The 27,564-nt window shown below is 43.8% G+C and overlaps 1 protein-coding gene across 1 annotated transcript in view; it reads right to left on the bottom strand.

Moving 5' to 3' along the window:
• The window catches only part of LOC124798787 (neurotrimin-like), a 129,864-nt gene that overhangs the window by 78,396 nt on the left and 23,904 nt on the right, over positions 1-27,564 (bottom strand). The window contains exon 2 of the mRNA XM_047262316.1: positions 12,810-12,973. Coding sequence (XP_047118272.1) covers positions 12,810-12,973 — 164 coding nt within the window. The remainder of the gene's footprint in view (positions 1-12,809; positions 12,974-27,564) is intronic.

Raw genomic sequence — 27,564 nt, 5'->3', positions numbered from 1 at the left:
CGCCGCAAAGATAGTTTCCCACGCAAAACAGTTGACGTCGGCGCGAGAGTTAGAATCAAATGGTTCAAATGGCTCTGAGCACTATGGGACTCAACTGCTGAGGTCATTAGTCCCCTAGAACTTAGAACTAGTTAAACCTAACTAACCTAAGGACATCACAAACATCCATGCCCGAGGCAGGATTCGAACCTGCGACCGTAGCGGTCCTGCGGTTCCAGACTGCAGCGCCTTTAACCGCACGGCCACTTCGGCCGGCTAGTTAGAATCGATATAGACGACACAGATATGCTTTGTAAGAGACTCGCATCAAACGCGAGGGTAAACTGATTCATGTTGAACTTTAAAAGGAAAAGGTGTTATAATAAGAAGTTAAGAGTTTTTAATTTATTAATGAATGTTTAAAGAAAGTAATATTCATAGAATTAGTAGTTATTTAATGGTTCGGGTTCGTTTTGGAATTGTGTTTGAAAATCCATTTCCATATATGTGCATGTATGAACGCCGTATGAATCAGAGAATAAATGAAAGAAGTGAATCCGCATTCCTCAATGCTAATAACTTTTACATTACAACAATCAATTGGAGAAATATGTGTATTTAGGATAAAAAGTTTTTGAGTATAGATAAATTATATGACTTTCAAGGAAATGAGGGATTATGTCTTTGTATAAAATGAACTACACTTTCCATTATTCGATGATTTGAATCCAAAATCTATTGTAAGTTGCATGAATCCTTTAAATTACGAAGAACAAATCAGTGATAGAAAATATGTCAGAACTTTTGGACTTATAAGCACAAGTGGGGATGCAAAGTCCGAAAGAGTATTCAAACGAGGGTAAATATGATGATGCTTTTGGCAACATCATTAGTTAATGGCTAAATTCCTTGAAGTACGTCGTAACAAAAAGGATGCATGAAGCCATAAGGATTTTGCTTTCAAAAAGGAGAATCTTGGACGGTGCAACCTAACCAGTTCTCTTACAGGAAGAGTTTCCCCTTTGGTCATTGCTAATTCTTCCGGAATGAATGTTGCATGTGAAATCGGGTATCCCTGTTCCTTCTACTCTTCCCATTGGGGGCCGCGTAGAAGACCGGCTACAAATGTGGACGTCGGGGACATGCAAGACCCGGGGGAGTCTTACCATCGCAAGAGATTGTCCTAGGAACAAGATTGTAAAACGAAAATTCACGATATTTATTGTAAATTTTTTTTTTTTTTGCTAGAGGCACAAATCACTCTTCTCCAAATCATGATATAAATTGATCCCTGTCTTTCCTTTAGAGATCTATTTCCACAATTATTTTTTTTCCTTCTATAGGCTTTCCTATCTTCTATGTACCGTAAGCTGGGGGTCTAGGTTTAAGAGGTTTTCCAAGGCTTCCCTGCTTAAGAAAGTTCCCGAATGGGTAGACCCTGATAACAGTTTCATGAAAGATCATCTTCCTTGGTTGTGCACAGCAAACATAACACCTAGATGCACGTAAAAGCAATACAGCCGCGGTACCTGTTTCTTCATTTCTTCTGTTTTTAATATTTCTTTTCTTCGTCTGTCTTAAACATAATATTCTTTTTCAGTCGGAGGACTGACAATCATCACTTCCGGGTTATCCACACTAATAGATAGCTCGCGAAGTGTGTTCGGGAAATCAAAATTGAGCTCACAAATTTCGCTCGCTGCGAGGGGCATTGTAATCTCCCCACGGAAAATTACCCTCTACCACGCAATAATTAATAATTATCAATCAAATCATCCACATTTATTCACTTTTGGAAAGTATCTGATCGGATTTTCTAGTAATACACTCCTGGAATTGGAAAAAAGAACACATTGACACCGGTGTGTCAGACCCACCATACTTCCTCCGGACACTGCGAGAGGGCTGTACAAGCAATGATCACACGCACGGCACAGCGGACACACCAGGAACCGCGGTGTTGGCCGTCGAATGGCGCTAGCTGCGCAGCATTTGTGCACCGCCGCCGTCAGTGTCAGCCAGTTTGCCGTGACATACGGTGCTCCATCGCAGTCTTTAACACTGGTAGCACGCCGCGACAGCGTGGACGTGAACCGTATGTGCAGTTGACGGACTTTGAGCGAGTATAGTGGACATGCGGGAGGCCGGGTGGACGTACCGCCGCATTGCTCAACACGTGGGGCGTGAGGTCTCCACAGTACATCGATGTTGTCGCCAGTGGTCGGCGGAAGGTGCACGTGCCCGTCGACCTGGGACCGGACCGCAGCGACGCACGGATGCACGCCAAGACCGTAGGATCCTACGCAGTGCCGTAGGGGACCGCACCGCCACTTCCCAGCAAATTAGGGACACTGTTGCTCCTGGGGTATCGGCGAGGACCATTCGCAACCGTCTCCATGAAGCTGGGCTACGGTCCCGCACACCGTTAGGCCGTCTTCCGCTCACGCCCCAACATCGTGCAGCCCGCCTCCAGTGGTGTCGCGACAGGCGTGAATGGAGGGACGAATGGAGACGTGTCGTCTTCAGCGATGAGAGTCGCTTCTGCCTTGGTGCCAATGATGGTCGTATGCGTGTTTGGCGCCGTGCAGGTGAGCGCCACAATCAGGACTGCATACGACCGAGGCACACAGGGCCAACACCCGGCATCATGGTGTGGGGAGCGATCTCCTACACTGGCCGTACACCACTGGTGATCGTCGAGGGTACACTGAATAGTGCACGGTACATCCAAACCGTCATAGAACCCATCGTTCTACCATTCCTAGACCGGCAAGGGAACTTGCTGTTCCAACAGGACAATGCACGTCCGCATGTATCCCGTGCCACCCAACGTGCTCTAGAAGGTGTAAGTCAACTACCCTGGCCAGCAAGATCTCCGGATCTGTCCCCCATTGAGCATGTTTGGGACTGAATGAAGCGTCGTCTCACGCGGTCTGCACGTCCAGCACGAACGCTGGTCCAACTGAGGCGCCAGGTGGAAATGGCATGGCAAGCCGTTCCACAGGACTACATCCAGCATCTCTACGATCGTCTCCATGGGAGAATAGCAGCCTGCATTGCTGCGAAAGGTGGATATACACTGTACTAGTGCCGACATTGTGCATGCTCTGTTGCCTGTGTCTATGTGCCTGTGGTTCTGTCAGTGTGATCATGTGATGTATCTGACCCCAGGAATGTGTCAATAAAGTTTCCCCTTCCTGGGACAATGAATTCACGGTGTTCTTATTTCAATTTCCAGGAGTGTATATGCGCCGACAGCTCGTCGACGCCAAGGTATTTTTCTGGTACGGTTATTCTTTGGAATAACAGAGATAGCGATATGTATTCTCCATGGTTATTATAGAAGGGTAACGAGGACAGCTTCGGAAGTATCTGTTGGAAGATTGTCGGGTTGCTAAAAGATACATATTAGCTCTTCTTCTCGCTAAAGCGAGCTATTAACGTTTGAGCCACTAGCGGGTTATTTGAAGAGAGAGAAAAACTGTAAATGCAAATTAAGTAAGACTTGGAATCAACAGAAAACGGAATATGTAATGGAGATGGATTGAATATACAATTTTCCTCAGAAATAAGGTTTGTGACCCTTTTATTCTAGAGTGAATGACGAATGAGTTCTCTGTCTGAATCATTGATGATTGTCTTGGCCCTGTAATTAGTGGGGAAGTTTCAGTTGTGACGAAGAGAGCCTGCAATCACCGAGATTTTATAAAATCGTCCAAAAAGGCTTCGGACACATCTGAAATTCTAAATCTGTCGTAAAATGAACGAATTGTTCAAACGATCGATTTTCCCAACTGAATGCAGCGCTTAACAATAATAATAGATATAAAGATCTTTTACAGCAAGCCAGCCGCTGAATATTAAGACGAAGGGCTCCATCAGAGATTCTATTGGGCTGAGTTCACGTAATGAAATATTATATTTAAAACTGTATATAGATAAAGGACAGAGAGAGAGAGAGAGAGAGAGAGAGAGAGAGAGAGAGAGAGAGAGAGACGGCGAATGAAATTAGAGAAAATACGCAGAATCCTCCATTAGTATAATTGTTTGCCTGTCTTATCACGGATCAGCCTAAAGATAAAACGGGAGGCCCTTACTTTACTGTACAGGTTTATGTGTGAGAGACATTACACCAAGTTAGCGGCAAGCTGCATTCACATACTTTCATCATTTACAGTATAATCCATTATAATTGGATGTCACCTATTAACAAATTCGGGTACATTTCAACCCTTCTCAGGCTGCCCAAGTCGAAAACATGATGTAATGGAAGCGTTTGGATTTCAGGACTGCCTGTAGATCGTTAGCTGCCATCACGTATATTGCCAACAGTGAAGTACAGAGTAGGTGGTTTTTCGCTATGGCGGTGTTTTTCGTAGTTAGGGTGTGGTACCTTATCGCCCTCGAGAAAAAGCTAAATTTGAAAGGATATGAACACACTGTACGGCATTATGAACTGTGTTCAGTAGACCAGTTCGGAGGAGATGATCATGTGTGCCTAGTGTAAGGAAAATATATGTCGTGGAGGTATGTACCGTCTATGCAACCTGTGGTGTCACCGCCAGACACCACACTTGCTAGGTGGTAGCCTTTAAATCGGCCGCGGTCCGTTAGTATACGTCGGACCCGCGTGTCGCCACTATCAGTGATTGCAGACCGAGCGCCGCCACACGGCAGGTCTAGAGAGACTTCCTAACACTCGCCCCAGTTGTACAATCGACTTTGCTAGTGATGGTTCACTGATAAAATACGCTCTCATTTGCCGAGACGACAGTTTAGCATAGCCTTCAGCTACGTCATTTGCTACAACCTAGCAAGGCGCCATTATCAGTTGCTAATGATCTTGTGATTCATGTACCGTCAGACCGACGTTCACCCTTAATGGATTAAAGTTAAGTATTCCACCAGCTACGTCCGTTTTTCTAAATTCTAATTTCCTTGTCCTGTTCCAGACCTCACGCGAGCCTGCGTGAGCTAAAACGCGTGCCTTTCCGCTTCCTCTTGTAACCTGCTGTTGGCTGTCCTGCCAACCCACAACACAATCAATTGAAGGCAGTTTGTTTATCGCCATAGGCGTTTCGCTTCTTTTATTTGGGAAGCATTATCAGTGGCCGGTAATACATGTTTTCTTTTATACATACAATAAACGTATTATGTGGTAGATATAATATGCTGCTATATTACATGCTGTCGAATCTTTCTCCGGTTTTTTAGATTAAAATCAACTTTTGTAGCACAATGTTCGTATATTGAACTTATCGTTCGGTGTTACTTACGATTTCCAGCGGTGTTACCTCATGTGTGTGCTCCTGCAGATGTATTCGTTAGTTTCCATCCTCCAGCTGGCCAATTTCTGGCGTTCTTTCACCGACAATCGTCATATCGCACATATCACTTTCACTTTCCACTTTGTGCTCAACATGTGTGTGTTTCCGGTGTGTAGTGTTACCAACTGTTGTGTGTTTGTCTGTCTGTGCTGTGACGAAAATGTATTATTCTACCATCCAACAGACACTTCACATTTTAGAACTATACTTATGTTGACCCGTCCGCCAACAGTCGTTAAAAATAAGAGTCACCTGTCATTTTTTTTCAGATCGGTAGGTATCCTTTACAGCTCCAGCGGCTTACGATAAACCAAGGGTAGAAGGGGTTCAAGTCATTCGCATAATCTCTGTAGAACCTCGCGGGTATTTCATCCGGACCAGCTATCTTTCCAGTGTTCAGCGATTTTACTTGATTTTCAATTCCGACGTGGCTTATCTCAGTGTACACTACTTTGGCTTTCGTACGTCGTTTGGAAAGAGGAACCGGATCAGGACAGTCAAAGGTGAAACAGCTCTGGAAGAACAAATTCCCTATTTCTGATGTTTCACTATCATCATCAGTTTCGCTTCTAGTGTGGATGCTTGCGTGACTCATTAGAGGGTTTCGAACTGGTTACTGACATTACAGCCGCGCGGGGTAGCTGCGCAGTCTCAGGCACCATGTCACGGTTTGCGCGGCTGTCCCCATCGGAGGTACGACTCTAGGACGAATGATCTCAGCAGTTTGTTCCCATAGGCTGGTTCAAGTGGCTCTGAGCACTATGCGGCTTAACTTCTGAGGTCATCAATCGCCTAGAACTTATAACTAATTAAAACTAACTAACCTAAGGACAGCACACACTTCCATGCCCGAGGCAGGATTCGAACCTGCGACCGTAGGTCCCATAGGAAATTACTACAAATATCCAATTTTTACTGACATTACATCAGATCAAAATTTCTTTGCATCGCTATGAAGTTCTTCTGGTCAAATAAGATGACCTTTCCTTCTTGTATCGTATTAATCCGTTTTCTGTTTTTATTGTTTTACTGTAACACTGCCTGACTGATTTTTCTATCTTTCGAGGTGTCTCTCTGTCTTCCTTCCACACCTGCTTCCTACTCGCTGTAATTTGTCCCTTTCCTGGTTTCCAGGCCCCCACAATTCACTGCCACACCTTAAAACCATCGTGATGACTGACCCGTCTCGCCGGCCGGAGTGGCCGTGCGGTTCTAGGCGCTACAGTCTGGAACCGAGCGACCGCTCCGGTTGCAGGTTCGAATCCTGCCTCGGACATGGATGTGTGTGATGTCCTTAGGTTAGTTAGGTTTAATTAGTTCTAAGTTCTAGGCGGCTGATGACCTCAGAAGTTAAGTCGCATAGTGCTCAGAGCCATTTGAACCATTCTTGACCCGTCTCACTTTATGATTTTTATTTCGGTGGACATTTCCCCTTTTGATATCCGTGAGGCTTCTGTTCTCATTTAACTTTAACAGCAGAATTCTTTCGCCTTTTTATCTGTAATGAGTTCTCTTTTCTAGTGTTGACTCTCATGTGCTTGGTAATTTTTTCCATCAGCATGTGTGTTTATTAGTATTTTTTTGTGGTAGGATACAGCATCCATCAATAGGCGTAACAATTCATGTCCTCTTCTAATAGTAACAAATATAACAGTTTTCCTTTTTTGTGTCGGCTTTCATTGCAATTATTGCATTTTCTACAACCAGACTACATAGTTATGGAGCAAGAAGAAAGTCTTGTTCGATATCTGTTCTTAGCCACTTTCCTAATGCCATTAAGCGCCCATCTATGACACAAAATGATAGGAAGAACTAAATGTCCAGCAGAAGGGGTCTACATTCGCCTCGACCAGACGGTCCTTACGTTCCATTTGTGACATCAATTTCTAAGCACTAAACTCTTACACACAATAAGACAGAAGAAGACAGTAGAAGAAGATTGTACAGTAATACCAAATTGTTAAGGCTTTCGTGGCCACTTGTACAGTAATGTTATCCTGCAAACTCTGCAATAAATTTAGCTTAACCAGACATACACATGGGTAGCCTTGTGGAGCCTAAATGAAGGGGGCATTTGAGATCGTTCCCGTGAAATTATTCTCTCTGGGGCATGAGTTACACCGGTTGTAAAACACAGAATACTCCATTCTCAAACCTTTCGTGTAGAAATATTAGCATGGCATGTATACGTGAAGTGTGTCGTCAGTATATAAGTTCTGTTTGTGTATTCCAAGCAGAGTAGCTGCCACGTGGGTGACGGATTATAAGTTCAGAAGTCAGAAAACGTAACTACTTCCATCACAAAGCGTCCTATCGTGAAATTAGATTGTTGAAAAACAACTAAAACTCTGTAGTTTCTAACACTCGCACCGCTTACGTTTTCTTGTACCTGTTATCATCACCATCTTCTTAGCTTTCAATTGTTGACATTGTGTCACCTGTTAGAGTTCCCGCCATTCCCAGTGACTCTTCTTCCTGTTCATTTGCATTCCTATGTTCTTGCAGGTATTCTTTTAAGATGCATTGTCTGCAGATATTCATTCCAGATTCTGTTATTTTCTTCAACCATGTGTCTATTTCATTTCTGATATCAACATTTGTGATTCTTTTGTACCTTTAAGTCCGTTGGCATTTCTTAGATAAATCTCCGTTCTCTGAATACGCTTCTTTCTGTATACCACACATGTTTCACTTCCGTATAATTGCGTTGACAGAACTACACTACAGCCAGGATAGTTATATTATTTAATCGTCTGGCCAAACACATAAGTTGTAGTAATTGTCTGCTCCGTCATTTCTTAAGAGGATGTTATGTAACATTGCGAATAAAGAGTACACAACACTGGTGTTCAAATGGTTCAAATGGCTCTGAGCACTATGGGATTTAACTTCTGAGGTCATCAGTCCCCTAGAACTTAGAACTACTTAAACCTAACTAACCTAAGGACATCACACACATCCATGCCCAAGGCAGGATTCGAACCTGCGACCGTAGCTGTCGCGCGGTTCCAGACTGTAGTGCCTAGAACCGCTGAGCAACACTGGTGTAATATTCTGCAATATTTATTGGTAAAACTTATAAAAGTAGTATGTAATGATTATTTATGTTGTAATGGGTTTCAGTGCGCAATTAATTCTTTTCCTCTACTTTCGTCAAAGAAAACTTTTATCCAGTGTATAACTAGTATTAATAATGCTACACGAGTGGTAAACAGTGCATGATGGACCCTTTCCACATGAGGGAAATGGAGAGCATTGCACACACACCAGCGGAAATCACGACACAACGCAAACCCATAAACACTTTAACGCTGGCGGCTCGTTTCAAGCCGTAAAACACGCATATTTGCCACGAAACAAATTTATAGGAACATGCTAGACTGGTATAATAAATCAGATAATTACGCAGATAGCCTGGTAACCGGAAAAGTACATCTCGATGGAGGATAAAATCAAATGGCTGTCCGCGATGATGAATTCCTAAAACAAAGCTAAAACAAAGTGGTACTCGAAACTCCTTTTATATTGAGACTATCTGTCACAAGCAACCGTAAAGTTAAATATATCCCTTCGCTCTGATACAATACAGGTTTGCTAATTAGTCAGTAATCGTCACCTTCCCTTAGTACTACATGTATTTCGTGCGGCCGATGGATTTTAGTGAAGTATCTATGAAAATTATGTATTACAGTAATTAATTCATATATTTTCCTTTTATTCTGTTTAGCACTTTATTTATTACAAGATACGCATGGAAAATGGAACTAATTTAGTTTACTTGGATTACTGTATGAGCAGTTTTAAGACCTATTACAGTTAGAATGGAATCAGTCATTACCTGCCCCCCGCCCTCCCACCATCTGTTACCCTCCCCCCCCCCCCTTCCACATTATAAAAACTTTAGCACCTAACTATAGAACAAAAGTCTTTTCTTGGAACACTTTTCTTTTTACACTACTGGCCATTAAAATTGCTACACCAAGAAGAAATGCAGATGATAAACGGGTATTCATTGGACAAATATATTATACTAGAACTGACATGTGGTTACATTTTCACGCAATTTGGGTGCATAGAGCCTGAGTAATCAGTACCCAGGACTTCCAGCTCTCGCTGTAATAACGGCCTTGATAGGCCTGGGCATAGAGTCAAACAGAGCTAGGATGGCGTGTACACGTACAGCTGCCCATGCAGCTTCAACACGATACCACAGTTTATCAAGAGTAGTATCTGGCGAATAGTGACGAACCAGTTGCTCGGCCACCATTGACCAGACATTTTCAATTGGTGAGAGATCTGGAGAATGTGCTGGCCAGGGCAGCAGTCGAACATTTTCTGTATCCAGAATGGCCCGCACAGGACCTGCAACATGTGATCGTGCGTTATCCTGCTGAAATGTATGGTTTCGCGGGGATCGAATGAAGGGTAGAGCCACGGGTCGTAACACATCTTAAACGTAACGTGAACAAGAAGTGACCGAGACGTGTAACCAATGGCACCCCATACCTTCACGCCGGGTGATACGCCACTATGGCGATGACGAATACACGCTTCCAATGTGCGTTCACCGCGATGTCGCCAAACACGGATGCGACCATCATGATGCTGTAAACACAACCTGGATTCATCCGAAAAAATGACGTTCCGCCATTCGTGCACCCAGGTTCGTCGTCGAGTACACCATCGCAGGCGCTCCTGTCTGTGATGCAGCGTCAAGGGTAACCGCAGCCATGGTCTCCAAGCTGATAGTGCATGCTGCTGCAAACGTCGTCGAACTGTTCGTGCATATGGTTGTTGTCTTGCAAACGTCGCCATCTGCTGACTCAGGGATCGAGACGTGGCTGCACGATCCGTTACAGCCATGCGGATAAGATGCCTGTCATCTCGACTGCTAGCGATACGAGGCCGCTGGGATCCAGCACGGCGTTCCGTATTACCCTCCTGAACCAACCAATTTCATATTCTGCTAACAGTCATTGGATCTCGACCAACGCGAGCAGCAATGTCGTGATACGATAATCCGCAATCGCAACAGGCTACAATGCGACCTTAATCAAAGTCGGGAACGTGATGGTACGCATTTCTCCTCCTTACACGAGGCATCACAACAACGTTTCACCAGGCAAAGTCGGTCAACTGCTATTTGTGTATGAGTAATAGGTTAGAAACTTTCCTCATGTCAGCACGTTGTAGGTGTCGCCACTGGCGCCAACCTTGTGTGAATCCTCTTAAAAGCTAATCATTTGCGTATCACAGCATCTTCTTCCTGTCGGTTAAATTCCGCGTCTGTAGCACGTCATCTTCGTGGTGTAGCAGTTGTAATGGCCAGTAGTGGAAACTGATGAAAGACATTTAGTTTGTGTGTGTACTCCCCCTGCATTACTCCTCTCCATTGCTGCACTTATTTGCCCTGCGCTCCCAACCACATTTAAAATCAACGAAGTTAAAAATGTGTGCACTATACTTACTTCTAAACTGCCAGAAATTGAAAGACTTCAGGCAGTTAATACTTCTTGTCTGCCACTAATACTAAGAGCAATAATAAAAGTTATAATAATAATAATGTGTACTGCACTACAATAGCCCTTGTGTAGTTGCTGGTGCGTTGTGCTGTCAATTAATTCATTTAGCTGTTTTGAAGCGAGGATCGCAGCTGTTTCTGGACTAGCGTAGGTACTGTCTATACCTTGAAGGCATTTTCTTGAGATATTTAACATTTGTTACGTTTACGCCTCACTTATAACATCAGTGATGTACGGGACAAAGCACAACATATGTGTCCAGTGGGTGGACTATGTCAGGAACCTGTAACCTACACCGCATTAATGCTTACTGAGAAAAGGCAATTATTGATAACTTATTTAATCAGTACTAGAGTCTTACAAAATTGTAGTTTAGTGACCGATACAGAATTTAATCGTTCAGGTTTTACCCCTCAGAAAATTGCATTTTACCCCTCAAGGGGTAAATACCTCAGGTCCAGGTTAGGAACCATTGATTTACTGCATGATGTACTGATATGACAAAAAAAGGGTAAGTGTTTTCTGAGAAGTAAAGATGGTGCTTTCCAGGGCCAAAATCGATAGTAAGTATAGTAACACTTTAGCTATTACTTAAGTATTTACTGACAATTTAAAAAATGACATAGCTGCCTTCCCTTCGTGTATCTGAAAGCGGCTATACGAAAACTCAAATTTATCGTGACACCTCCATGATATGCTTTGGACGGGCACTGAAGCGCCAAAGAAAGTGGTATAGGCATGCGCATTCAAATACAGAGATACGTAAACAAGCAGAATACGATAGGCAACGCCTATATAAGACAAGTGTCTGGCGCTGTTGTTAAATCGGTTACTGGTGATACAGTGGCAGGTTATCAAGATTTAAGTGAGTTTGAACGTCGTATTATAGTCAGCGCACGAGTGATAGGACAGAGGATTTCCGAGGTAGCGATGAAGAGGAAATTTTCCCGCACGATCACTTCACGAGTGCACTTGGATATCACGAATCCGATAAAACGTGGTATCTCCGACATCGCTACTGCCGGAAAAGAGATCCAGTAAGTAAGGGACCAATAACGACTGCAGGGAATTGTTCAGCTTGACGGAAGTGTAACACTTGCGCAAACTGCTGCAGATTTCAATGGTGGGCCAACAAATAGTGTCACCGTGCGATTCAACGAAACATTATCGGTATGGACTTTCGGAGCCGAAGGCCCACTCGTGTACCCTTGGCGACTGGACGACAGAAAGATTTGAGGCTCGCCTGGGCTCGTCAACACCGACATTGGACTGTTGATGAGTTGAAACATGTTGCCTGGTCGGACGAGACTCGATTCAAATTGTATCGAGCGGATGTACGTGTATGTGTATGGAGACAACCTCATGACTCATAAGACCCTGAATGTCGGCAGGGGACTGTTCAAGCTGGTGGAGGCCCTATAATGGAGTGGGGCTGGTGCAGTTTGAGTGAAATGGCACCCCTAATATGTCTAGATACTACTCTGACTGGTGACACGTGTGTAAGATTCCTGGCTGGTCACATGGATCCATTCATATCCATTGTGCATTATGACGGACACGTACAATTCCAGCAGTACAATGCGACACACTTGAAGTCCAGAATTGCTAGAGTGTGGCTGCATGGATACTCTTCTGAGTTTAAACACTTCCACTGGCCACCAGTCTCCCCAGACATGAACATTATTGAACATATCTAGGGTGCCTTGCAACATGCTGTTCAGAAGAGATTTCAACACTCTCGTGTCAGTTCCATCGAGCACTATTTCAGACATTAGTCGAGTTCATGGCACGTTGTGTTGCGGCACTTCTGCCTACTCGAGGGGACCCGCATGATATTAGCCAGGTGTACCAGTTTCTTTGGCACTTCAGTGTATTTACACAACAGGGGCACTATCTCAGAGAAGAAGACACTCCCTTTCTCTCGTAATCTAACAAGGAAGTGCAACCAGAGGGTAGCAGAGACGGTGAGACGTAAACTCACGGCGTGCTCGCCCAGGTTCCTGACGCGGCAGTGTAGGTAGGCGGTGGCACCCAGCAGCGCCGTCACGTTGGTCACCTGCCCAGCGTCGAACTCCGGCTCTGGCGGGCCGGAAGGCTGTCTGGAGGAGGCCCGCGGCGTCGTCTGCGGCTCCGCCAGGAAGTCACCTGTCGAGGATCAGTGAGTCACCAGTACCAGCTTGTCTGACGAGTGAAGTACACCGCGTTGGGCAAACAAGGACACAAAATTTGTGAAATACACTCTAAAAAGATTAAAAAGAAAGGCGACGCGCGACGAAGGAGTTACCCGAATGGGACGGAAATCGATAGTTGTGACGTACACGTAGAGACAAACGCAACATTACAATTTCACATTAAATTGATGATTTATTCAAGAGAAAGAGCCTCACAAATTTATGAAGTCAATAATGCTTTCCTCCAGCTCAGACCGGTAGCCGTTATTCGGCTTGGCTCTGATCTATACCGTTGTTGGATATCCTCCTGAGGAATCTCGTGGCGAATTCTGTCCAATTGGCGTGTTAGATCGTCAAAATCTCGAGCTAGTAGGAGGCCCCTGTAGTATTGTAACCTATCGATGCTGCTGGAGCAGGTGCCTAGAAGAATCCTGTGGGCACCTCGAGCAGCGCTTTGAGCATCCCTCCGGCGAAGAACCTCCAGGCCGCCGACAAATGAAGACCGCAAGGACGGCGTTATAAGCGGCGTGCACTTGCCCGCCAATCTTCCAGTCCAAGATAGCTTCCAGTCAAGATTACTTCGTGACGCTGGTTGGTGCCGAACGTTACACCGTCTTGTTGATAGTTATCTCTACAGGCAAACATTCAGTGTACTTAGACGCACCCCTGTGACATGGAGCTGCTGATAGCAAGTCGCGGGTGCCTTAAGTTGTGAAGAGTGTAGCCTTTGTTCAGCCAAGTGCAACATATTCCTTTAATGTGCCCTTGTGTGAGCTACTCTTCCGCTTGTCTGTTTACACTCGCCTGGCCAGCTTCCACTAATTTATAGCTAGCAACGAGAACATAACATTTGGTTCCCCGGAACGTACGTGCTGCCGACTCGCGTCATAAGAGGCCCTACCCATTGGGCTCCTACGTTTCTCAATCGGCGACAAACGCGACGACATTGACGGCCATGGCAGGGCTTGGCGAGCACGAAGACAAGCAGTAGAAACTCTCGCCGTGTGTCGGTGGGCGGGCATTATCTTGCGGAAATGTAAGCCCAGGATAGCTTGCCACGATGTACAACAACACGGGGCGTAGAATGTCGTCAACGTACTGCTGTCTTGAATGGATACCGCGGATGACAAGCAAAGGAATCCTGCTATGAATCGAAACAGCATCCCAGACAGTCACTATCTGGGGCGTTTCGACATACTTTTCGCTGTCCGCGGGGTCTCATTTCGAAGACAATCCTGGTCCAGTCAACGAGATTCTAGGCCGAATGTGCCGACACCGCTACAAACTGGCTTGTTGGTGTACTGATGTCAATGGGAGTCGGTACAGCGGGAGCCGTGAGCTCAATCCCGTTTCTGTGAGCCACCAATTAATGGTCCTTGTGGTCACTAAAGCTTCAGTTGTACGACAGATCGATGGTAATAAGGAAAGCGCGGTTCTGGGTGACCTCACTGACTATTGCTCAGTCCTGACGTTGTGTCGTCTCTCTAGTTCGATGACTTCCTTCTTCACCTGTGTTCAGCCATTGTCTAGCCATTCCTGACAACATTATCGTATACTGGCATCGCTCCTATCCAAATGTCGAGCGATTCGCCGATTACTCCAAACGGCTTCTTTGAGCCCAACTACACGGCCCCTCTCAAATGCTGTCATCTGCGTGTACTGTTCACTTGCCTCTCGGGGAGGCGTAGTTACAGTGCAACATAGCACATGGAATAAAATTTGTAAATACTTTATGGTCTGGTATCGACTAGCCTTTCCAGCTTCTCTGTGAAACTGCGCAACAGCGTCACAAATTCAACCATCGCCCGCCAAAGTTTACAGTTTTGCATTTTTTGTCGATATCTGTGTGAATGTCAGTTTGTTACCAATTTGCATAACTTCTTCGTCTTGCGTCGTGTTTTCGTCCTAGAACAGGGTGACAATTATTGAACTGTATGAAAAAAGGTAAGTTAGTTAGAAACTATTCAACATGCAAACGTCACTACAGGTATTCAGATTTAGGTTAAGACATGTTCGATGTGCCTGCCCCTCATTGACGACGATGTGATGCAGACGAATAGCGAAATTCTGCCTGACCATCTAAACTGTTGGAACACCGATGCAGCCGATTACCTCCTGAATGGCTGTTTTCAGCTCAGCAGTGGTGTTGCGATTATTGCTGTACACCGTGTCTTTAATGCAGCCCCACAAAAAGGAGTATTCATATCTTGAGAATATGGCGGCCAATCAAGTCCCATGGTAGTGGCCTCTGGGTGCCCCATAGGCATTTGCGGTCTCAAATGAGCTACTCCAAGACATAAAACACTCTCCTGCTTCGGTGGGGTAGAGCTCTGTCTTGCAAGAATCTTGTCGAAATCAGGATCACACTGGAGAGTGGAGATGAAACCAACTTCCGAAACCTTGACGTGCTATCAAGCAATATGACACCGATTATTCCTTGACTGGACATTGCACGCCACACAGTCAACCGTTTGAGGATGAAGAGACTTCTCGATCGCGAAATGTGGATTCTCTGTCCCCCAAAAGCGCCAATTTGACTTACTGACGACCCATCAAAATAAAAGTGGGATTATTCACTAAACCAAACCATGCATGCTCATACTAATCCCCATCTTTCCCCTGGCCAAACGATCAGTTTCAATGTCTTAACGCAAATCGTTCAGAAGTTATGACGATTTTATTTCATATAATGCAATAATTCTCACCATGTAGTTTAAATTCACTTAGTATTCATTAGGAAACAATTACTAATTTACATTTAAATTATAATAAAATGCGTTTTGTCATTTGTTTGTGTTGCGCCTTTCTTTCGGGAAGAATGCTGTGTGTGGCTAGAACTAGAGAAACTACGAATATTTTAACTAAAAACTACGAATATTTTAACTAATAACACGCATGTGATGGTTTATTCTTGTTATGTTACATGCGTCTATCAAAAGTACCTGGACACTTTTATGTAATACGAAATTCATCACCCGACGTGACGAGAGAGGTGTTTTTCAGTATAAAAGATGTCGGTGAGCTCTCGGAGGAGGGGATTAGTGTTTAGCGTCCCAGCGACATCGAGGTCATTAGAGACGGAGCACAATCTGTGATTAGGGAGGGATGGGGACTGAAATCGACCGTGCCTTTTCGAAGGAACCATCCCGTCATTTTCCTTAAGGGCTTTAGAGGAATGACGGAAAACCTAAATCAGAATTGCCTGTCTGAACCGTCGTCCCTGCGAATGCGAGTCCAGTGTGACTAACTACTGCGCCACCCTGATGGGTTCGGGGAGTACTGTGCTGTCAGTAGTGAAGCTGTAAGAGCAGAATTGGTTATTCAGGAGAGCTCTGTGCCGTCCAACTTGAACTTCACCTGAGTAACAAATCTATTAGGATCATTTCAATTCTTACACAGTTGTCCAAGTCGTCTGTTAGTGACTTGACTGTGAAGCAGAAACGCGAAGGAACAGCCACAGTTGAGCCGAGACCAGGCGAACCTCACTCATTGACAGACAGGACCGTGGAGCATTGAGGAGGGTGGTTGTCAAATATCTCTTGAAATCAGTGGAAGGACCAAGGCTACTAGGAAAGCTGTCGTAGGTTACGCTTTCTTAAGACAGTCTACAGTAGCTTTACAACTCTAGTGATCACACATCCATTAAAATACTTCATTAATCTACTTGAGACCTGCAGTCAGTCATCTATCTTCCTTGGTTGCTACTCAATACATTCATACAGATCTAAACATTATGTATGGTCCAGCAACATGATCTTTACACAGTTGATTCCTATAAAGGAGAATCTAGTTACGATAAAGTTTTCAGTTGCCATTTCTGCATTTTCAGGTCCTAACCAGTCATTTACGTGGTCAGCTGAATTTAGCTTGATCATGTCGACATGTGGCGAGGTAACTAAATGAAAAAGAGCTGTTCTTTGTGGAAAGTAGCTACTTTTTAGGGTTTATTTCCTCATTCACTAAAAATAGAGCCCGTACAGGATCGCTTTATTTACCGTCTGTGTGCCTGTCTGTCTGTCTGCCTGCCTGTCCTACTGTTAAGACCCCTTTTTCTCAGGGAAATGTCTAAGACTTACGGCAGTGTGAGAAATTGAAGCTTCTGCGTCAACACCGTGAAAAGATACGGTCATATAGTCACATACTTCGGTATTCTCCAACTCTCTCGTCAAAAACACTGCATGATTTATGGCCTGGCAGTCTAGGCATTAAGTGCGTGCCTGGAAACGCAGAAGTCGTGGGATCCAATCTCGGCTGCACCGCGGATTTTTCAGCCATCGTTTTGACCTGGCCTTAATCTCTCTACGATGTGAGGGATCACCAGAAATTACATACGGTTCGGATTCCACTTTAAACTGTAGGTTCCCTTTCCCCAGTTGGATAACTGATGTAGGTTAGGCACACGCAAGTCGCCAATAGGACCGTGCTACTGAGCCAAACTAAATTATTATTGTTATTATTCTCCGTATACCTCGCTAAGTGTGCACGGAACCCTCAGATCACGAGTTCTTCTCTGTCTTGTAGTGGTTTATTATCTTTTATTCTTTTTTTTTAATCATCAGTCTTCGGACTGATTCGATGCGGCTTGCCGCTAATTCCTACGTTGAACTAACGTCTTCATGTCAGCATTTGCTCCCTACGTCCTCAGATCACTGTTGAATATGTACCTGTCTCGGTCTTCCCGTATCCTTGTTAACTTTCGTAGCTCCCTCTAGTACTATGGAAGTTATTCTCTAATGTCTTAATATATCTCCTACCCTCTTGTCACTTCTTTCTCTCAGTTATTTCCTTGTGTTATTTTCTCTGCCAGATCTGCGGACTACGTTCTCATTGCTTATTTTATCAGTCCACCTAATTTTTAACATTCTTCTGTGACACCACTTCTCAATCTCTTCGATTCTCTTCTTTTCCGGTTTTCCCACATTCCACGATTCACTACCATACAATGTTGTACTCCAGACTTATACTCTCAGAAATGTCTTCCTCAGATTAAGGCAGATACTTGATACTAATACTCTCCTATTGGATAAGTCCGCTTAGACTGTGCTAAACTGCTTCTTCCCTTCTGCTTGGCTCGTCCGTCGTATGCTATTTTGTTTCGTAGTAGCAGATATGCTTCCTATCGTGTACTTCGTGGTCCTCAGTTTAGATATGAATTGCATCGCTACTTTCATTTCTAGTGCCCTCATTAGTATTGTCTTTTTACTCTCAATCAGTACTCTATACTCAGTAGACTGTTCATTCCATGTAACACGTTCCGTAATTCTTCTTCACTTTCACTGACGGTAGCAATGTCATCATTGAATCTTACGATTGATGTCCTCTACTGTGAATTTTAATTTCACTCTCGAAGCTTTGTTTCTCATCTGTCATTCCTTATTCTGCGTATAGTTTGAACAGTAGGAGTAAATGACTGCAATGGTGTCTTTCCCCCTATTTAATCCGAGCATTTAGTTTTTGTCCTTCCTTTCTGATTGTTCTTCTTACACAAGTTGTGTGCTATCCGCCCTCTCCTAAAGGTCATTCTTATTTTTCAAAGAATTTCGAGCGTCTTGCACCATTTAGTGTCTAACACTTTTTCAGGTCTACCAATCCTATGAAAGTGTCCTGATTTTTCTTCGTCTTGCTTCCATCATCAAGCGCAACGTCAGGACTGCTCTCTGGTGAATTTACCTTTCCTAAAATCAAACTGCCATCTAACAGATTATCAGGGTATTTTCCATTCTCCCGTATATGATCCTTCTCAGCTTATCGCATGCATGAGCTGTTAAACTGATTGTGAGATAGTTCTCGCACTTATCCGGTCTTGATATCTTCGGCATTGTGCGAATGATATTTTTCCGCATTTGTCATCGTATATCTCCAGACGGATACATTCTACACATTTACCTCGAAAATCGCCTGGTGGCCATTTATGCCGTAGTTTCAGAAATTCCGAAGGAATAGTACCGTTACGCCGTCGCCAAGGCAACCCCTGCGGGCCGGCAACACATCTAACACGACACAGGACTTAGGTTGTCTATTCGCAAAGCGTAAGCAATGGTAAACATCGGCTGTTTTGGAAACAGACATTCCGTGTACTACTTTCTGCAGAGGGAGTTCGAGATGGCCTGCAGGAAGTATTACGTACTACACCAACATCTGACTGGATGGCCAATACTATTTAAAGGCTAGAACCAGCACAGGACGTCAATTCACGCTGAATACCGACCTCAAGGACGTCTCCAGGGAAGACTACGTCTTCGATAGCGGTATTGGACTAGGAATTAAGTGTATGTGTATTACATCGGGTTCTTGTGGGAAACTTAGAAGTTATCTTTTGTTGCCTCTAGTAGGAAATTATTACTGGCTTTGTGATTGTGACCTTTCGTTGTTATTCAGTCACTTCCATGTAGAGTCACGTAACTGGAAGTTGTGTTATAACACCTTTCAAATTGTCAGTTACAACAAGTACCTATTCCTTCTGCCTTATTTCATTGCAAGTTTTTTCCAAAACTCTATTAAGCAGTGATTCTAATACTGGATTCTCTATGTCTTCCAGACAGACTCCCATTTTTTTCTTAATCACTTCATCAGACAATGTCTACCCCTCGTAGTGGCCTTCAGTGTATTCTTTCCACCCACCCGCTCTCTCCTCTGCGCTTAAGAACGTAATTTCAATTGCACATTTTAATGCTGAGGCTCTGGCTTTTAATTTCACTGGAGATTATTTTGACTATCGTCTGTGCTGAATCAGTTCTACCGACAACCTTTCATTTTCATCTTACGGATGGTAGTTTCATATGACAAATCAAAGGCAAATGGGCAGTAGCCGGGTTCGAACCTCCAAGATTTCGCTATAAATTTTAAATACAGTTGCCTTACAGAATTGTCCTGTGGGGTCTTGCCCACTCGTCTCGTATAGGGTGCCTAAGAGATGCTGCATTATCGGAATGCTATACAACGGTTCAAGCAAAGAATATTAGTAGTTTTATTTCAATAAAGCAAATTGACAATACTTAACTCTGAAATAACAGTGGTGTCGCAAACGATAGGTAGCATGCAACATATATCCGAGTCCTTTGCTATGTATAACGTTCATGCAATTTTTACACACAGTTTGTGTATCACTAATAACTGCAGTCGTAGCACTCTCTTCTAGGCAGTGATAATGATGTCCACTAATGTCCGACCAAGGCTGGCAGAAGCGGCGCTTATGTTCGCTTTGGCTAGATGCCGCTCCTGTCGTGGTGACGTCCTGGTCAGCACTCTATCAGCCGACGTCATTTGACCGCCTTCTCTTCTCATGCGCTCCTCATCTTCGTTCCGGCGCTTGTGGTTAGGCCAGAACAGATACAAACATTTCAGCCGAGGTGTAACGCCCAAGAAACTGCCAGTAATCACCATCGGCGCTTCAGCAGGATGCTAGTACAGCAACTCACTTAAGTGATCACCTACGGCACCGAGCTGGTACCAGTGATGTGCTTGGCCATAAACAGTCCTGATATCCGTACAGTCGATCAATGGTGTTTCCAGAGGCCTCCCAACGCTGTTGCTCCAAGTTAGTGACTACCTATCACTATATACACTGACCAGCCAAAACATTATGACCACTTCGCCTGGAAGAGTTACGGACCGTGACGCTGTTACAAAAGGAATGTAAACGGAGCAGATACGGACGGGGGATCACCCTAGCGAATATACGGGCTGCAGACGGGTAAATCCATTGAGATAAGCGACTTTAACAAGGGGCAGATTATTATTGCACAGAGTCTGTGAACGAGTATGTCAAAACTGCTGCTGTCGTGAGCATCTACGGAAAGAGTCATAACGACAGTGAAACTACAACCAGGCGCTAAATGGTTGGATGTCTACGACTCTTCACAGAACGTGGGTTTCGGAGGTAGATGATGAACTGTGCCATCTCTGCCTAAAAAGCACAATGGTGGTGCACGCATAAGTGTTTCGGAGCACACTGTTCATCGTACATTGTTGGAACTCCACAGCAGACCACCGCTACGTGTTCACATATTGACTGTGCAGTTGGCACGGGAGAATCGTGATTTGGCCAGCCGGTGTGGCTGAGCGGTTCTAGACGCTTCAGTCTAGAACCGCGCGACCGCTACGGTCGCAGGTTCGAATCCTGCCTCGGGCATGGATGTGTGTGATGTCCTTAGGTTAGTTAGGTTTGAGTAGTTCTAAGTTCTAGGGGACTGATGACCTCTGACGTTAAGTCCCATATTGCTCAGAGCCATTTTAGAATCGTGATTTGACCGTCGCTCAATGGAAACGTCTTCGGATGTATCACATTTTTGCTACACTGGGTCGATGGTCACCTCCACAAACGCCGTCATCGAAGTGAATGGCTGGTCGAAACGTGCAGAGCACCACTTTCCCAGGTTGGTGGGAGCAGTATTATGCTATGGGAGACATTCTCCTCCGCTTGAATGGGACCTGTGGTAGTAATAGAAGACACGCTGACAGCCGCGATACACCCGCACCCCCTCATGCTTGATGTTTTCCCCGACGGCGATGTCATCTGTCCGTGTCTCTGAGTCAGAACCGTGCTACAATGGTTTGAGGAGCGTTGTAGTGAACTCACGTTGATGTCTCGGCGACGAAATTCGCCTGACGTAAATCCTATGGAATCCATCTGGGTCGCTATCATGCGCCTTCAGCGCTTACGCAAATCAACGGACCACTATTTATGCGAATTACAGGACCTGTGCGTAGACATCTAATGCCACATACCTCCTGTCGGTTCCCTGATACGCAATGTCCGTGATGTATTTCGTTCCATAAACTGACAAGCAGGCTACTGAGCATGTGGCCATAATGTTTTGGCTCATCAGCGTCATCAAATGGTTCAAATGGTTCTGAGCACTATGGGACTTAACAACTGAGGTCATCGGTCCCCTAGAACTTAGAACTACTTAAACGTAACTAACCTATGGACATCACACTCATCCATGCCCGAGGCAGGATTCGAACCTGCGGCCGCAGCAGTCGTGCGGTTCCAGACTGAAGCGCCTAGAACCGCTCGGCTACACCGGCAGGCACAGCAGCAGCCGGTGTATGTCAAGTAGTACAGTAAGCTCCCGGTTACCTGGGTTAATGTACACCCGATACTGCACAGGCAACCAAAAAATACTGGTAATACAAAATACACCTGTTCTTACCGGAAACTTCGCTTCTCTGTACTTACAAAACATACTATATGCAACATTTGAAAGTTCGCTGCATTACTTACGCGCTACTCGCCGGATACTGACAACTTATTTACAAATTTACATTTAAAACTCAATTTAACTTGTGTCTTTTTACGTCAGATCACTTTCGGGAAATAATCGTACAATATTTCTGTTTCCGTTTTTCATTCATTTTTTTTTATTTTCTTTCTTTAAAGTAGAGAATTGCTACAGATTGCCCAGGAATGCTCCGCTTTAGAGTTAATAATTACTTGTGAAAGGATATTGCTAAACATCTCCCGAAGGAACGAACTACGAGACTACAATTACCGTACCGCCGATAGTTCTCGTATTTGTTGTTGTTGCTGAAGCTGCAGACATAACCCATTTACCAGGAACCTGAGAGATAAATGCATGAGTGACGTTTTAGACATCGGAACGAAATTAAAAGTTAGATAGAGAAGCGTGAATGTGCAGCAAAACTTTCTCAGGATTATAGTGTAGGCTTATGAACAGTCTAAGAACTAAACAAAAATAAATAAAAGGTTTTTTTGCATACAAAATCGACAATGTAGCTCGACCGTATAACGTAGGTGCTGACCAACATCAAGTTCCGTGAAACTAGATGATGCACTGCACTTGTGGTAGTATTAGTAGAGCCCCGGAGTTTGCGTGTCGGGTCCGAAGTTAACAGAGATGGCGACAGAGTGCCGTCAAACTATGAGGACTGAAGTAAAATTTAACGGTTCAGCACGATTGCCGACTCCACTTAAGAATCGCTACCCAATTCGAGAAACTTAGTTGTAGCAAAAATGCAGTTGCTGTTTTTTTTTTTTCAATTAAATCTTCAGTTACGGCGAACACACCAATTCTCTCTCGGAAAAAATTTACCACGATGATGGACTGTACTGGAATGGCATGTCCTCATAAGCTGTAGGCGCTCAGACTGAAGCACATCCTGTTGGACATAAGCCTGGTAAATATTGCCAGCAATATATATCCGGAGGGGCAGATTTTAGCTACAAATTGGTGTTCTTTTACTGGAAAATGCACCTTGTCATCCCGTAGAAGACGCGTTTGCTTGGGATGGCGGGGTGATTATTGCAAGGTACTCGCTACCTTGGGTTACGTCACATCCAGCCAGTGGACCCAGGTGTAGTCGTTGATGTCAAACAAGATTTTCGGTTGAACCCCATGAAACAGTGCAACGCGGTTCTGCCTTGGCTGAAAGTGAAAACTGGAGGTTATTGTAGTGAGGAATGTGCTGCCACTACTAGCGTGACCGATCTTTTGCACAAATGTCTAACTGCGAAGACGTAGGGTTTAAATAGTGATGCAGAATTTCAGCAGCCAAGTGACTTCTGTATAGTGAGCAACGTAGGTTCAGTAGAGGAAGATACCGAGGACGAAACGACAGAGGAACGCCTCAACGTACACCTCAGGCACTGAAATACCCCGATCTGTTGCTATAGAATGAATGTGAAGCGATGTTTTGCAGATGGGTGGCGCTTGATAGGGGTGTCGGTCCGTCGGGGAGCGTGTCTATGGTCGGCACATTTGCGAAAAACCGTGTCCGGCACGCATTTTCACTCGTCACCGCAAATTTTGTATAAGTCCGTATGCAGCCGATACTGTTAAGTAGTTCCTTCCCTTTCGTTTCCGTTCTACCCCTTCCACCTCCAACTTACATAAGACAATCGATTGTAAAAAAAAAAAAAAAATACTTAGTTGGTAAGAAGAGCATGTGCTTCGGAATGCGTACTTCCCCGTCTTCCAAACGTAATTGATTCAGATAATAATACCTATTCTGTAGTTCACTTCAACCACACTGAGGTAACCTTTTTTCTTGGAATTGGTCGTGATGCTGCCGAAAATCCATTATTTTCAAAACGAGCATATTTTTTATGTAAGTTGGAAACTATCGACCTTTTGCTCGTATTGTATGTATCCTGAGGGTACACCCTTCCACTGCAGTCCATGTTTATCTGATTTCTACATTTGTTCCGTGAGAAAACTGTTTGGTTCGGTCTAATTGAAACAATTAATTGGAAATATATACGCGCGAATTGGCTATGGAAAAATTGCGAGGGTAGAGTCCCGGCGTTTACGTGGATATGAAATGGTAAAGAAAGAAAAATATTTCAGGGATGTCCGAGGACGGTAAAACATGGGTCACACATATACATTTGTACTCTAAAACAAACAATTCTTTGAGCTTTGTTTTTATTTTTTTCGGAAATCAACGATCCAAGCGCGGAAATTCCTCATATCGGATAATCGGAAGCTTTCTGTACTCGTAAAACAATTTTTCAATTTGAATGTGTGTCTTGGCTGTCCACAAGCAAGTGCTATTTAGGGGTCACAAGAATTGTCTCGGTTGTATTGCTTCGTGTGTGACTAACATCTTTTTACGTCGTTATTGTCCAGTTAAATTGGACCAGTCATTTCTAAAAAGACCTATCTTCATACATTCTACTGCCAAGAAAAACGCAAGAATGTCTTGTAAAATCAATATTTTGTCCCCGGAAGAAATATTCTTTAGATTAGTAGTGTACACAACAGAATATATTGTACAGTAAGGTTTGCTTTGTAGGGAGAAAGCTGTAGGCTTCCAATTACTGTTCAATAATGGCCTTTTAACGATGACTTCCTTTCACTCGGAACTTACATGCTTATTTTAATAAGGATTTATATAGACACTATAGCATTAGAAAAACTTTATTATGTGTTGCATTTGTACCAGTCTGTGCCTTCCTGGACAGTTTTTACCTTCTACAGCTGGAGGTTATTAACTGACGCTTTAACACCTGTCCTATAGTTCTATCGCATTTGTTTTCAGCGTTTTCCGTATGTTCCTTTATTCACCGATTCTGTGGAGAACCTCCTCATTCCTAATGTTAGCATTCCACCAGATTTTCAACATTCTTCTGCAGCACCACATTTCAAACGCTTTCATTTTCTTCTTTCCCGATTTTCCGTTCGTGTTTCACTACCATTCCAAACGCGTATTCTTTGCCTTAAATTCCCTCTTGTATTCCATAACCACAGTGATGTCCACTTTCGTAGTTTACTTGGTGCACTTCTGACGCACACTAGATATCGAGGAAGAATGATGTGTTCTGTTATTCGCAAAATTAAGTTGACAGCGTGCTCACCAATAAAATCAAAGGTGGTCATTACATACAAGATTATTATTCTGAGTCGTTAGAACCGAATGCTCCCTTCGAATGACGACTCACTTCTGTTCTTAAAGTTTAAGAGCACGAATTTCTTGCACAAATGTGGCCACCGACTGTTAAAACCTAAGATTTCTTCTAAATTCACCAAGTGGGCTGTACGTAGATGTTCTTTGCTTAGTTACGATGACGACTCCCTGCTGGACTTCACCGGACACAGGAGAAGAGGCCATCCAAAATGAGTGAAGAATGATTCCTGTGTCACCACTAGCTGCAGGAGGGGTGCACTCCAGCACAATATGATGCATCTACCCCTGCAGAACTACACACCACGGTAAAATGTTTTTGCCAAAGAATTTTGGCAAAACTCTCTTAGAAATAATGGATTTGATATAATAAGCGGACATCTTTTTCAAGGTCTTGGTGTACTCCGAGATGGCCGTTTTTGTGACGAAATACAGAAGAGTATTAAAAATGAAAATAACACCTCGAAGAACTGGTGCAACATGAGCTAAGTTTGACTCATGAATTAAACAGATCACACAGTGCACAACATCGCATTACGCCTGGAGCGATCTTGTCAGTGCCCAGTTGTCACTTATGCCGGATTATCAAGGTCAGTTCATTGAAGCTGGTTTTGAAAAAAGGGACTTAAGCAAACGCTATAGTTTTTACATAAAAAACGGTAACTATAGTTTACTAATAACAACAGGACATATTACAGTATAAAATAATTAAAAGTATGTGTTACTTTTCTGTAAAAACAAAATTGAATTAACGGTCGAATAATGTACTGCACTATTAATTAAGTTAAATTCTCAAAGTTTTAGAAGATTTCAATACACCTAAATAATTAATTGTACGCCACTTAAGATAAAAGAGACATTTGACTTCAAACCATAAAGAAGAAGCTAACTAATAAAAACTGTTGCATAAAGAAGAAACTAATTAATAAAAAGTGGTGCAGTTTAATTGGTATCACTGTCTTTAGGAACAGCACAGATATCTAACGTTGTCGACGGCGTGGAATATGACGGACTGATATCTGTCACCGATAGTTTAGCTGAAGTTCTTTCCTGATCCCTCTTGAACATTGCAGAAACGCTAAATTGTTTTTTAGATTGAGTTCTTTTCTAACAAATATTATTTTGTAGGGATGTACAGATTCATAACATTTGAAGTGTTGTATTGTTGGCCACTCTCAGCCAATTTCATAAAAGTTTTGATGGCTTCTGAAACCTCAGACGATGAGATGTGAGATGTAGACGTTTCTGCTTCGTGACTCTCAATTTCTGGTGCTTCCTTTGGGGTGAAAACAGTTTGTAGTATAATATCGTCTGTCAGCACTACTACGGTAGCTAAATTTCTGTCAGTTACCATTCTTTATTCTTGAAAAGGGACTCAGTTCGTTTCTAATTGCAGAGAGTTAAAGAACTTCATCTGTGGGCAGATGTCATTTCTTGCGAAAAAAATTGGCCTTTTCTGTTAACATATCCCCGTCATTGGCCTCCCCATCCGCTCTCAGAACTGAACCACAGGTACAAAATTGAATCTGCAGTTTCTAACTTTTTTTGAGATTTTGCCTAATGCCTACGCCTTTAATTGAACCACATTGTGACACAATTTTTTTCTTCGTTTTTTAATATCGTGTATAGCTGAAGATGCGATATTAAATTCACTCATAATATTGCTTTGGTCTCGCGTTTTTTAGTCTCCTTAAGAAATCCAGTTTTTGGTGGATTTACAAAATCTGATGTTTTCGTTTTGCCGCTTTCCCGCACTTTGCTCTGTTTCGAAAATACATTCACTCCACGTACTACCTTATTACTGTCCTATAGTCTGCTTGACAGTCGTACAAGTAAATGTGTATTGATATACACTCCTGGAAATGGAAAAAAGAACACATTGACACCGGTGTGTCAGACCCACCATACTTGCTCCGGACACTGCGAGAGGGCTGTACAAGCAATGATCACACGCACGTCACAGCGGACACACCAGGAACCGCGGTGTTGGCCGTCGAATGGCGCTAGCTGCGCAGCATTTGTGCACCGCCGCCGTCAGTGTCAGCCAGTTTGCCGTGGCATACGGAGCTCCATCGCAGTCTTTAACACTGGTAGCATGCCGCGACAGCGTGGACGTGAACCGTATGTGCAGTTGACGGACTTTGAGCGAGGGCGTATAGTGGGCATGCGGGAGGCCGGGTGGACGTACCGCCGAATTGC

The sequence above is a fragment of the Schistocerca piceifrons genome, chromosome 5 (assembly GCF_021461385.2).
Source record: "Schistocerca piceifrons isolate TAMUIC-IGC-003096 chromosome 5, iqSchPice1.1, whole genome shotgun sequence".
Lineage (NCBI taxonomy): Eukaryota > Metazoa > Arthropoda > Insecta > Orthoptera > Acrididae > Schistocerca > Schistocerca piceifrons.
The sequence above is the reverse complement of the archived record's forward strand: the minus strand, read 5'-3'. Positions and strand labels throughout refer to the sequence as shown.